This window comes from Cherax quadricarinatus, chromosome 5, assembly GCF_038502225.1.
Source record: "Cherax quadricarinatus isolate ZL_2023a chromosome 5, ASM3850222v1, whole genome shotgun sequence".
NCBI lineage: Eukaryota > Metazoa > Arthropoda > Malacostraca > Decapoda > Parastacidae > Cherax > Cherax quadricarinatus.
Window position 1 is genome coordinate 57,482,251 of NC_091296.1, and position 13,520 is coordinate 57,495,770.

Sequence of the window (13,520 nt, forward strand, 5' to 3'; positions counted from 1 at the left end):
GTCCTCATTGAACATCATATTGTTTACCGTTGCCCACTGGAAAACTTTGTTTATATCTTCTTGGAGGTTAACCGCGTCCTCAGCAGATGACAGCCTCATGCAGATCCTAGTATCATCCGCAAAGGATGATACGGTGCTGTGATGTATATCTCTGTCTTTGTCTGATATGAGGATAAGGAATAAGATGGAGGCGAGTACTGTGCCTTGTGGAACAGAGCTCTTCACTATGGCAGCTTCCGATTTAACTCTGTTGACCACTATTTGTGTTCGATTGGTTAGGAAGTTGAAGATCCATCTCCCCACTTTGCCAGTTATTCCTTTAGCACGTATTTTGTGCCCTGTTACGCCATGATCACACTTGTCAAATGCTTTTGCAAAGTCTGTGTATATTACATCTGCATTTGTTTTTCTTCCAGTGCATCCAAGATCATACTATAGTGATCCTGTAGTTGCGAGAGGCAGGAACGACCTGCAATGTTGAAGACAGCTAGCGGTCTTGAAGATAGCTAGCAGTATAGAAGACAGCCAGCTGTCTGTTGGTAGTTCCTCTTGTGTGTGTGGCAGGCCTCGTGGCTGTCTTCACAGGATGTGTACACGGTACTGCGTGCAGCTGGCACCACTAACAGTTTGGTTGATTAGGTTGTCAACCAGCAGATCTGGTCTGGGACCGCCCGCGGGGGCGGTGACCCCCTGAAATCGTTGTCAAGAGTTTCAGGTGGACTGTGTACGAGGCTTTCTCTCTCTCTCTCTCTCTCTCTCTCTCTCTCTCTCTCTCTCTCTCTCTCTCTCTCTCTCTCTCTCTCTCTCTCTCTCTCTCTCTCTCTCTCTCGTTGGTGAAGTTGAGTGATTTTTGGTTGGTACTGATGTCCCCGCTGGTCCACCAGGGTTAATACCGGTGTTGTTCCTTGCTGGTCCACCAGGGTTAGTACTGGTGTTGTTCCTTGCCGGTCCACCAGGGTTGGTACTGGTGTTGTTCCTTGCCGGTCCACCAGGGTTGGTACTGGTGTTGTTCCTTGCTGGTCCACCAGGGTTGGTACTGGTGTTGTTCCTTGCTGGTCCACCAGGGTTGGTACTGGTGTTGCTCCTTGCTGGTCCACCAGGGTTGGTACTGTTGTTTCTTGCTGGGCTAACCTCCAGGTAACCAGGTACTGATGTCCCCGCTGGTCCACCAGGGATAGTACTGGTGTTCCTTTTTGGTCCACTGTGGCTGGTACTGTTGCTGTTCCTTGCTGGTCCACCAGGGTTAGTACTATTGTTCCTTGCTGGTCCACTATGGATGGTACTGTTGTTCCTTGTTGGTCCACCAGGGTTGGTACTGGTGGTGTCCCCGCTGGTCCACCATGGTTGGTACTGCTCTCTCATTACAACCATCAGTCAAGCGGTCCAAGTGTCGTGTCCTGGGACTCAGGCTGACTACTGCGGTCAAACCAAGAACTCAGAGAACACTGAGATTATGTATGATGGGAGTGGGTGGGCAGGGTGTTGGTGGGTGGAGTGTGGGTAGGTTGGGTGTGAGTGGGTAGGGTGTGGGTGGGTGGACAGGGTGTTGGTGTCTGGGGTGTGGGTGGAAAGGGTGTGGGTATTCAGGGTGTTGATGGGTAGGGTTTGGGTGGGAAAGGAGTATGTGGGGGCAGGGTGTTGGTGGGTGGGTTTTTCACTAGCTTAGTTTCCTCCATACCTGCCGCCCAGTGTCATGGTGGGCGGGCGGGCCTGGTCGGCCGCCCATCACCACATACCATCCTTGTGTTGACTGTCCTTGAAGTACTTCCGGGGGGAAGGGGGGTGTTAGGTTGGGTTATGCTGGGTTACGTTAGGTTACGCTGGGTCAGGTTAGGTTACGCTGGGTAAGGTTAGGTTACGCTGGGTCAGGTTAGGTTACGCTGGGTTACGTTAGGTTACGCTGGGTCAGGTTAGGTTACGCTGGGTCAGGTTAGGTTACGCTGGGTCAGGTTAGGTTACGCTGGGTCAGGTTAGGTTACGCTGGGTCAGGTTAGGTTACGCTGGGTCAGGTTAGGTTACGCTGGGTTAGGTTAGGTTACGCTGGGTTAGGTTAGGTTACGCTGGGTTAGGTTAGGTTATGCTGGGTCAGGTTAGGTTACGCTGGGTCAGGTTAGGTTACGCTGGGTCAGGTTAGGTTACGCTGGGTCAGGTTAGGTTACGCTGGGTTAGGTTAGGTTGCGCTGGGTCAGGTTAGGTTATGCTGGGTCAGGTTAGGTTACGCTGGGTTAGGTTAGGTTACACTGGGTTAGGTTAGGTTACGCTGGGTCAGGTTAGGTTATGCTGGGTCAGGTTAGGTTACGCTGGGTTAGGTTAGGTTACGCTGGGTTAGGTTAGGTTACACTGGGTTAGGTTAGGTTACGCTGGGTCAGGTTAGGTTATGCTGGGTCAGGTTAGGTTACGCTGGGTCAGGTTAGGTTATGCTGGGTCAGGTTAGGTTACGCTGGGTTATGTTAGGTTATGCTGGGTCAGGTTAGGTTACGCTGGGTCAGGTTAGGTTACGCTGGGTTAGGTTAGATTACGCTGGGTCAGGTTAGATTACGCTGGGTCAGGTTAGGTTACGCTGGGTCAGGTTAGGTTATGCTGGGTCAGGTTAGGTTACACTGGGTCAGGTTAGATTATGCTGGGTCAGGTTAGGTTACACTGGGTCAAGTTGGGTTACGCTGGGTCAGGTTAGGTTACACTGGGCCAGGTTAGGTTACGCTGGGTCAGATAGGTTATGCTGGGTCAGGTTAGGTTGCACTGGGTCAGGTTAGGTTACGCTGGGTTAGGTTAGGTTATGCTGGGTTAGGTTGGGTTATGCTGGGTCAGGTTAGGTTACACTGGGTCAGGTTAGGTTACACTGGGTCAGGTTAGGTTATGCTGGGTTAGGTTAGGTTATGCTGGGTTAGGTTGGGTTATGCTGGGTCAGGTTAGGTTACACTGGGTCAGGTTAGGTTACACTGGGTCAGGTTAGGTTACGCTGGGTTAGGTTAGATTATGCTGGGTTAGGTTGGGTTATGCTGGGTCAGGTTAGGTTACACTGGGTCAGGTTAGGTTATGCTGGGTTAGGTTAGGTTATGCTGGGTTAGGTTGGGTTATGCTGGGTCAGGTTAGGTTACACTGGGTCAGGTTAGGTTACACTGGGTCAGGTTAGGTTACGCTGGGTTAGGTTAGGTTATGCTGGGTTAGGTTAGGTTATGCTGGGTTAGGTTGGGTTACACTGGGTCAGGTTAGGTTACACTGGGTCAGGTTAGGTTATGCTGGGTTAGGTTGGGTTATGCTGGGTCAGGTTAGGTTACACTGGGTCAGGTTAGGTTATGCTGGGTTAGGTTAGGTTATGCTGGGTTAGGTTGGGTTACACTGGGTCAGGTTAGGTTATGCTGGGTTAGGTTAGGTTATGCTGGGTTAGGTTGGGTTACGCTGGGTCAGGTTAGGAACTTATAATTAAATGCAAGTAAGAAAATTAAAACAAAACAGCCATGATTAGGGAAGAAGAGGCAAAGGTAGGAAAGGAATAGGTGAAGCAGCACGAGGAAGAGGTGGTAGTGAAGGAGGGGGAGGCAGGGGTGGTAATGATTGTGGGAGAGAGAGAGAGAGAGGAAGGGCTGGTGGTGGAGGGGAGGGGTTACTGGGGAAGATAAGGGAGATGTGTAAGTAGAGATGATATATGCGGAAGCTAGAGTTAGGGATGTGTGGTATGTTAAATATATGTGTGAGCGTAGCTGAGTGACTTTGTGGTCCCTGTACTGTGCTTGTCTCTCCCTCACACCATTTATAACAAGACGACGTTGCATAATTACTGATGGTGCTGGTGGAGAGGTGCTGGTGGTGAGGTGCTGTTGGTGTGGTGCTGTTGGCGTGGTGCTGTTGGTGTGGTGCTGTTGGTGTGGTGCTGTTGGTGGTGTGGTGTTGGTGGTGTGGTGTTGGTGGTGTGCTGGTGGTGTGGTGCTGATAGTGAGGTACTGGTTTGTGGGGTTCTGGTGGTGTGGTGCTGGTGGTGTGGTGCTGATGGTGTGGTTAAATGGAAGTGGTGTGAAGTGCAAGGGGTCCTGAACAACTCATGCGGGTTTAACGCCTGGAGAATGGCTGATTTAAGTTTGAAGTCGATCTACTACACGAGGTGCTATTAAGGTTGAATGTAACTTGTTCGCCAGGAGTCTGGTAATAACTAAGATATAAAACAGATTAAACTCTCAGCATATATATACACCGAGAGACACCTTCGTCAGGAAAGTCAGGCAACAGGACAAGTGTCCTGACACGAGTCGTGATCATATGATGACCAAGTGTACTACCCTGGCTACTGCGCAGAGCTTGCTGAAGACAACATAAATGTGAAGGTGATATATAAAGACTATACTTCCTGGTGAAGGTGATGTATAAAGACAGTAACACACTGGAAGACAATATACTTCCTGGTGAAGGAGATGTATAAAGACAGTAACACACTGGAAGACAATATACTTCCTGGTGAAGGAGATGTATAAAGACAGTAACACACTGGAAGACAATATACTTCCTGGTGAAGGAGATGTATAAAGACAATAACACACTGGAAGACAATATACTTCCTGGTGAAGGTGATGTATAAAGACAGTAACACACTGGAAGACAATATACTTCCTGGTGAAGGAGATGTATAAAGACAGTAACACACTGGAAGACAATATACTTCCTGGTGAAGGAGATGTATAAAGACAATAACACACTGGAAGACAATATACTTCCTGGTGAAGGTGATGTATAAAGACAGTAACACACTGGAAGACAATATACTTCCTGGTGAAGGAGATGTATAAAGACAATAACACACTGGAAGACAATATACTTCCTGGTGAAGGAGATGTATAAAGACAATAACACACTGGAAGACAATATACTTCCTGGTGAAGGAGATGTATAAAGACAGTAACACACTGGAAGACAATATACTTCCTGGTGAAGGAGATGTATAAAGACAATAACACACTGGAAGACAATATACTTCCTGGTGAAGGTGATGTATAAAGACAGTAACACACTGGAAGACAATATACTTCCTGGTGAAGGTGATGTATAAAGACAGTAACACACTGGAAGACAATATACTTCCTGGTGAAGGTGATGTATAAAGACAGTAACACACTGGAAGACAATATATTTCCTCGTGAAGGTGATGTATAAAGACAATAACACACTGGAAGACAATATACTTCCTCGTGAAGGTGATGTATAAAGACAATAACACACTGGAAGACAATATACTTCCTCGTGAAGGTGATGTATAAAGACAATAACACACTGGAAGACAATATACTTCCTGGTGAAGGAGATGTATAAAGACAATAACACACTGGAAGACAATATACTTCCTGGTGAAGGTGATGTATAAAGACAATAACACACTGGAAGACAATATACTTCCTGGTGAAGGTGATGTATAAAGACAGTAACACACTGGAAGACAATATACTTCCTGGTGAAGGTGATGTATAAAGACAGTAACACACTGGAAGACAATATACTTCCTGGTGAAGGTGATGTATAAAGACAATAACACACTGGAAGACAATATACTTCCTGGTGAAGGTGATGTATAAAGACAGTAACACACTGGAAGACAATATACTTCCTCGTGAAGGTGATGTATAAAGACAATAACACACTGGAAGACAATATACTTCCTGGTGAAGGAGATGTATAAAGACAGTAACACACTGGAAGACAATATATTTCCTCGTGAAGGTGGTTTATAAAGACAATAAAACACTGGAAGACAATATACTTCCTGGTGAAGGTGATGTATAAAGACAATAACACACTGGAAGACAATATACTTCCTGGTGAAGGTGATGTATAAAGACAATAAAACACTGGAAGACAATATACTTCCTGGTGAAGGTGATGTATAAAAACAATAACACACTGGAAGACAATATATTTCCTCGTGAAGGTGGTTTATAAAGACAATAAAACACTGGAAGACAATATACTTCCTGGTGAAGGTGATGTATAAAGACAGTAACACACTGGAAGACAATATATTTCCTCGTGAAGGTGGTTTATAAAGACAACACGATGGAAGACAATATACTTCCTCGTGAGGGTGGTTTATAAAGACAATAAAACACTGGAAGACAATATACTTCCTCGTGAAGGTGGTTTATAAAGACAACACGATGGAAGACAATATACTTCCTCGTGAAGGTGGTTTATAAAGACAATAAAACACTGGAAGACAATATAAATATTTGTACTTCTTCGTGAAGGTGGTTTATAAAGACAAATAACACGCATAAAACCGATAAAACAGACGACATACCTGTGACCTGTGTCGAAGGTTCTACCCTCACAGCCTGGCCTCAGATCAGGTTTCCTTGTTGACCACCTGATCAACCAGGCTGTTGTGATAGCGGCCCTGCACAGTTGATCAGGTATTTGGTCCAGTTTCCTACTGAAAACGTCTACCATCGTTAATGTATTGTTTTCAAAATGTGGAATACCCATTCCCTGGTGAATACCTGGAATGGTGAGATGGCTCGTGATCCAAGAAAATGGAGCTATCCTCTTCGTCAGATCAAACCTCAACTCTGTCTTCAAGTGCTGTATAATTTGGGGGGCTATTGCTTCACTAAGAATTTAATATATATTAATAAGATCGGTTACAATAGTTTACCCAAAAACATAACATGTACTGTACTTGTATATTAATTTATCTCTGCTTGCTGCTGTCCTTATACCATTTGATTCATCCTCGTATTCGAAATTATTTTTTCACTGTGGCTAAGTTAGTCAGATGTTTTACTTTGGCATAAGACTTAAACAGTGAATATATGACTGTATTGTAAGAGTCCGCACGGCGAGTTCCCGTTTTCTGTTCGTGCGTCAAAATGCTTTTGTAGCCTGTGTGTATTACTGTATTGGGGTTGTGGTGTTATATTCTGTTAACTTATCTTGATAAGCTACATTTCACACACTGAGGGGTCTGGGGTCGATTTCCGGCATGTGTGGAAATGTTGGGCGTGTTTCCTTAAGACACCTGCTGTCCATGTTTACCTAGCTGTAAGTAGGTACCTGGGTGTTAAGTCACATTACACCTGCTGTCCCTGTTCACCTAGCAGTAATAGATACCTGAGTATTATTCACCTTACACTTGCTGTTCCTGTTCACTTAGTAATTAGGTACCTGGATGATAGTCAACTGATGTGGGTCACATCCTGGAGAGATAGGATCAACTAAGTGGCCAGAAATGCCCATAACCAGGGGCTTTCTATATAGTATGTCACTGATGTCAGATACGTCTGTATCAGTTGTAGATTTTTTTTTATTATGATTTATCGAATATTTTGCTGAAAACTGTTGTTAAAAATCCGGCTAATATTGAATGTAACTTTTTGCTTTTGAAATTCTTAATATTCAATATATTATGTAAATTATCAAACATTAAGTGGGTTATTCAGTGGAGATGGTTGTATTTTGGGATGTGGATTTTTTTTTTTTTAACCAAAGCTAACCTGAATTAGAAATAATTCAGATTTACACAAAATATGACAAGCGACACTGTACAACCCGCGTAATATCGGAAAATTTACACACACACACACACACATACACACACACACACACACACACACACACACACACACACACACACACACACACACACACACACACACACACACACAAACACACAAACACATGGAGCTGCATTCACGCATGTACTCACCATTGTGGTTGCTGGGGTCAAATCTCAGTTCTTTGCCCAACCTCTCAACTTGTCGCTTGCCAGATTCACTCTCTCCTAGCTTTGTGGTCTCTAAAACTGTATATGGAGTCTGCTTCCACCACTTCGTCGAGACCATTCCACTCCCCGACCACCCTGAGATTGACGAAATACTTGACATCCTCGTGACATATCTGTGTCTTTAACTCCCAGCTGTGCTCCCGAGTACCTGTTTTCCGCCTCTCAGCCTACGTCTGCCTTATCAATTCTTCTGAGCATATTGTAAGTTATCATGCCTCCACTGGCCCTTCATTATCCTCCAGTGTGCTGGTGAGTAACAGTGACCAATTGTAGCGTCCTCAGAAAAATGACGCAGTAATTATATACTATATATATATATATATATATATATATATATATATATATATATATATATATATATATATATATATATATATATATATATATATATATATATATATTTCAACAAGTCGGTCGTCTCCCACCGAGGCAGGGTGACCCAAAAAAGAAAGAAAATCCCCAAAAAGAAAATACTTTCATCATCATTCAACACTTTCACCACACTCACACATTATCACTGCTTTTGCAGAGGTGCTCAGAATACAACAGTTTAGAAGCATATACGTATAAAGATACACAACATATCCCTCCAAACTGCCAATATCCCAAACCACTCCTTTAAAGTGCAGGCATTGTACTTCCCATTTCCAGGACTCAAGTCCGACTATATGAAAATAACCGGTTTCCCTGAATCCCTTCACTAAATATTACCCTGCTCACACTCCAACAGATCGTCAGGTCCCAAGTATCATTCGTCTCCATTCACTCCTATCTAACACGCTCATGCACGCTTGCTGGAAGTCCAAGCCCCTCGCCCACAAAACCTCCTTTACCCCCTCTTTCCAACCCTTTCGAGGACGACCCCTACCCCTCTTTCCTTCCCCTATAGATTTATATGATTTCCATGTCATTCTACTTTGATCCATTCTCTCTAAATGACCAAACCACCTCAACAACCCCTCTTCTGCCCTCTGACTAATGCTTTTATTAACTCCACACCTTCTCCTAATTTCCACACTCCGAATTTTCTACATAATATTTACACCACACATTGCCCTTAGACAGGACATCTCCACTGCCTCCAACCGTCTCCTCGCTGCTGCATTTACCACCCAAGCTTCACATCCATATAAGAGTGTTGGTACTACTATACTTTCATACATTCCCTTCTTTGCCTCCATAGATAACGTTTTTTGACTCCACATATACCTCAACGCACCACTCGCCTTTTTTCCCTCATCAATTCTATGATTAACCTCATCCTTCATAAATCCATAATATATATATAATATATATATAATATATATATAATATACATAATATATATATATATATATATATATACTATATATATGTGTGTGTGTGTGTGTGTGTGTTGGTGAGTGCAAGCGCGTTTATTGGTACATGAGAAACGCTAAACTCTAATGGGTGTCACATACACACAGGGTGATGCGTTGACTCTTAGAATGATGCATACAAATTAAAAAAAAAATCGTTGTTTCACCAATTTTCACCCAAATTTGAGGTTGAAAAATGTCTGCTTTGAAGGAAGCCTTGTGTAGTGGAGGCTGTGTGTAGTGGTGGAGGCTCGACCCTCCGTCTTGTAACCCAGCCAGACTGATACTTGACCTAACCTGTATTAATTCGACCTTGGCAGGTTCAGCACTACATCCTAGTGGTGCAGGCTCAGGACACCGGCCGCCCCTCCCTCTCCTCTACTGTCACTGTCTACTTCAACGTCCAGGATCTCAACGATAACGCTCCCATCTTCGACCCCATGAGCTACTCTGACGAGGTCTTCGAGAACATCACCGTAGGCTCTTCTGTACTCTCCGTCTCGGCCACCGACCAAGACTCGGGTAAGTGATGGCTACCGTGTTGTTTCACTTGTTACTTAACAGGGAGTCCAGGACGGATCGAAATCTCGTCATAGGATGCTTCTCCTAGGTGCTGTTTGTGTGTAAGGGTTGTTTAAGCCAGAGCATTGTAACTTTCATTCTTTTTCATTTTTTTTCTTCGTCAGGAAGCAAGGACCTGTCTCCTGATACGAGTGTTTTGTTCGTCAGGAAGCAAGGATCTGTATCTCCTGTCACGGGGTCTTTTTGTTAGGTGATGGCACATTAAGCAGTTAGGTATCCACTGGCCCCACCTTTAGTAGTGTTTTATTCGTCAGGAAATAACACAAGTGTCTCCAGACACGTTCGTTTATCATACCTAGATTTTTAATCCCTTTATAAAATACAGAATTACCACAAGGTGATCATGATTATTACGACATTCAGGGGAAGCGCTAAATCCGGAAGGGATTAAAGGAAGATAAGGATAGTTGAAATTAGATTAAGAGCGTTTACCAGCATCAGGGCACTAAGCCCCTAGTCGACCCTGATGAGAATATATTGCAAGAGACCATAGGTAAAGGTTTTACATAACAGAATCATTGACTGACCAACTTACTGTAATAGAAGGCTGTGTGTGTGTGTGTGTGTGTGTGTGTGTGTGTGTGTGTGTGTTGATGAACATGACTGGGTAGAGTTTGTACAGTGGAGCTGCCAGAACTATCCCTCATACCACTTCTGATTTACCTCGATTGTTTTTTGTTTGGCAGAGTAACCTTCACAGTGCTCATTTACCCAGTTCATATGTTATAAAAACACTCTACCTTCATATTTTTTTTTAAAAGCATCGTACTCTTTATATTTTTATTATTACATTCTGGCAGCATCTTGAGAGGAAGATATTTTATCTTTGTTTACCCTCGAAGAGGCTGTCAATCTCCTGCGAGTTTTAAATATACTATGTTATTTTTGCTTGAATATTTTAATCTATGATTCTCCGATCAGGGATTTAGCAAATTATTTTCTCGTTTTATTGTTTGAAGTATTAATATTATTTTCGTTGATTTTCTACTACGATTTTCACACTTGTTGTAAGAATGATTCTTACAAAAGATCGACTTGATAATGGTTCAGGATGGACCGAAACCTGGTCTAAAGTACCTTCTCTAAAGTTTGAGGTATTTGTGAGTGTTACAACCACGATGTTATGACTCATCTTCCGTAAGTCATACTTCGCCTGGGGAATGGCAGGCAGTGAGATTTAATCCGAGAAAGAGGAAGGTTGCTCCAAATCCTTGGATGAACATTCCTTCACCAGCATCGAAGCATCTTCCTTGAATGTTTGGCATTTAATGTAGAAGTTGGTTAATGAGATTCATTGACATTAAGTCCAATTAGCCTACCAAAGGATACCAAAATAATATTCCCATACCTATGAATGAGGGGGCAAAAAAAAAAAATAGTTTACCTGTGACATATCTGCGAATGGTTTCCAGGGGTTTTCTCAAGCTTTCTTATTGACTGCCAGATCAACGAATTTGTTGCTATCAGCAGCCCGCGGGCCTTAATCATGACTTTGTAAAGTATTTTAGGTTTATGTACATCACCAGTAATCCCTTCCTTAAATCACTTGCAAAGGCAGCTTCTCAGGAAGAAATTCTGGCATAACTGTTGGTAATAATATATTACTACCCGCAGGGCTGCATCTGCTCTTGCTGTCACCTCCCTAGATAACTATAAAAGCTTGTATTAACATCCTGGGCGTCTACACTACACCACATACCGAGTAGTTTACCATCCTAATGGCACGAAGTGTCAAAAGTTAACTAACAACGAGCTTGACTCTTTGATTATTACTGATTCTGTCATCACTAAAGACTCTCTAACAGCATGCACATTGGAGAGGCCAGATATCGATACTCAAAAATTAAAGAAAAAGGAATTAATGTACAATTTTTATAGACTACATCGCATTGGATTACACCTTCATGATAACGTTGATAAATTTGCCAAAAAAATACCCAGAAGAAAAATGTAGAATATGACTTTGGTATGTCTTGGTCTAGCATTAGGAATAATATTAAGAGAAAAGCAAATAACGAAACTGATTTGTACGAAGTTACTTTATGTAGGGAAAGAGGATGGACTCCTATCTTAAGGAATTCGGGTAACTTGAGAACAATGTATGTTGGATGAAAATGATACGTCAGCGGTCACTAGGATATATATGTTAGAAGACGTTCCGGTCCTAGTGATTGTTCACGTCTCATTTTAAACTGATTTGTCGGTATCATTTACCAAGATTATACCACAGTGCATATTACACCTGTTGCTACCGGGAGTACCTGATCAACCAGGTTGTGATGTCTATGTAGGTCTGAGACCTACGGAATATATCACCCACTGGGGACATAAATGTTGTAAAATCATTTTTCATTTGACTCAAATTACATTCACATTTTTCACAACTTTGTAGTACACTGAACAAATTCTATAATAATTTTAGATATATATTTAGTTTGCTTTGTCTAAAGTATACATAAAGGTTAGCTTTATTTACATATTTTTAGTCATATTTTTGTAATGTGTGTTAAGCTAGACTAGGCTCCAGCAAGGAGTCTTGAAGAGTGAGATGTTAGGGAGCACAGGAGAGTTATTAGTGGCTTTATAAATATATACCAGTTTATGGCTTGTATGCATTTTTAGAAATTTGTAATTCTATCACGGTTATTTTAAATATTAGTTATTTTTTGTGTATATTTTTTTTTAGCAGTTTAAATTGTTGGTGTAAGTAGTATGAATGGGCTTAAAGTCTATCTAGTATTGATAGTTATTAAAACTGCGTATCACCTATTCAACATCGGTCAAGAATACTTTAGCCCCTAAAATGGGGATTAAAGTACAGTGTATATATCCTTTATTAAGGTAATGTTTGTCAGGAAACAGGACAAGCGTTTCCTGATGTGGGTCTTAATCATATGACCCACAGCTGGAGTTTGTGGTCATCTGACCGAGGCCTTCCACTTCTAGTTTTAAATAATACTATTAAAATATGAGCGAGTGTTACTGATGAAATTTGGTTATTACAGGTGTGAACGGCAAGCTGGTGTATAGCATATCTGGTGGAGACGAGAAAGGTCAGTTTGGCATTAGCGAGAATGGCACTATCTACACCAAGGCACCCCTGGACCGTGAGGACCAGAGCTTCTATAACCTAGTGGTTCGAGCCTCGGATATGGCACCCTCGCCCAGGGCCAGGCTCTCCTCTACCGTGCAGGTAAGATTACCATCTGTAAAGTAAAAGGACACAAGTGCAACTAATGTGACATTTATTGTGGCAACGTTTCGCTCTCCAGGAGCTTTATCAAGCCATTACAAACAATATATGGACACAGAGGGTATATAAAGGCTCAGAGTGAGGTGTAATACTAGTGAGGTACCATTTCGATGTTCACTAGTGGTAGTAGTAGTAGTAGTAGTAGTAGTAGTAGTAGTAGTAGTAGTAGTGGTAGTGACAAAAGTAATACAATATGGTAGAGCAATTAACCTCTCCATCCGTAACAAGAAACTAAGCAGTTTGGATGTGACTTCCCTCTTCACAAAAGTACCTACCAAAAAAGCCATCGAGGTTCTACGACGTAAAGTCAATCAGGACCTTAATCTTCCTCTACCTCCCGGAGATTTTGTTGACTTAATTGAACTCTGTGTTAATTTCAACTGTTTTTCTTTCAATAACAAGCTCTACAAACAAACCTAAGGCATGGGAATGGGGTCCCCCATAAGTGCCGTCCTAGCCAACTTATACATGGAACACCTAGAGTCCGAACACTTCGCCAACATCATCCCTTCAAGCGTCACTTGGTTACGTTACGTGGACGATGTCCTCGTAATAACTCCAAAACGTTTTGATGTACGGGATCTTC

At 42.6% G+C, this 13,520-nt stretch overlaps 1 protein-coding gene across 1 annotated transcript in view; it reads left to right on the forward strand.

Annotated features, from left to right (window-relative positions):
* The window catches only part of ft (cadherin-related tumor suppressor fat), a 512,494-nt gene that overhangs the window by 371,748 nt on the left and 127,226 nt on the right, over positions 1–13,520 (forward strand). Inside the window, exons 5-6 of the mRNA XM_070102663.1 lie at positions 9,420–9,621; positions 12,687–12,874. Coding sequence (XP_069958764.1) covers positions 9,420–9,621; positions 12,687–12,874 — 390 coding nt within the window. The remainder of the gene's footprint in view (positions 1–9,419; positions 9,622–12,686; positions 12,875–13,520) is intronic.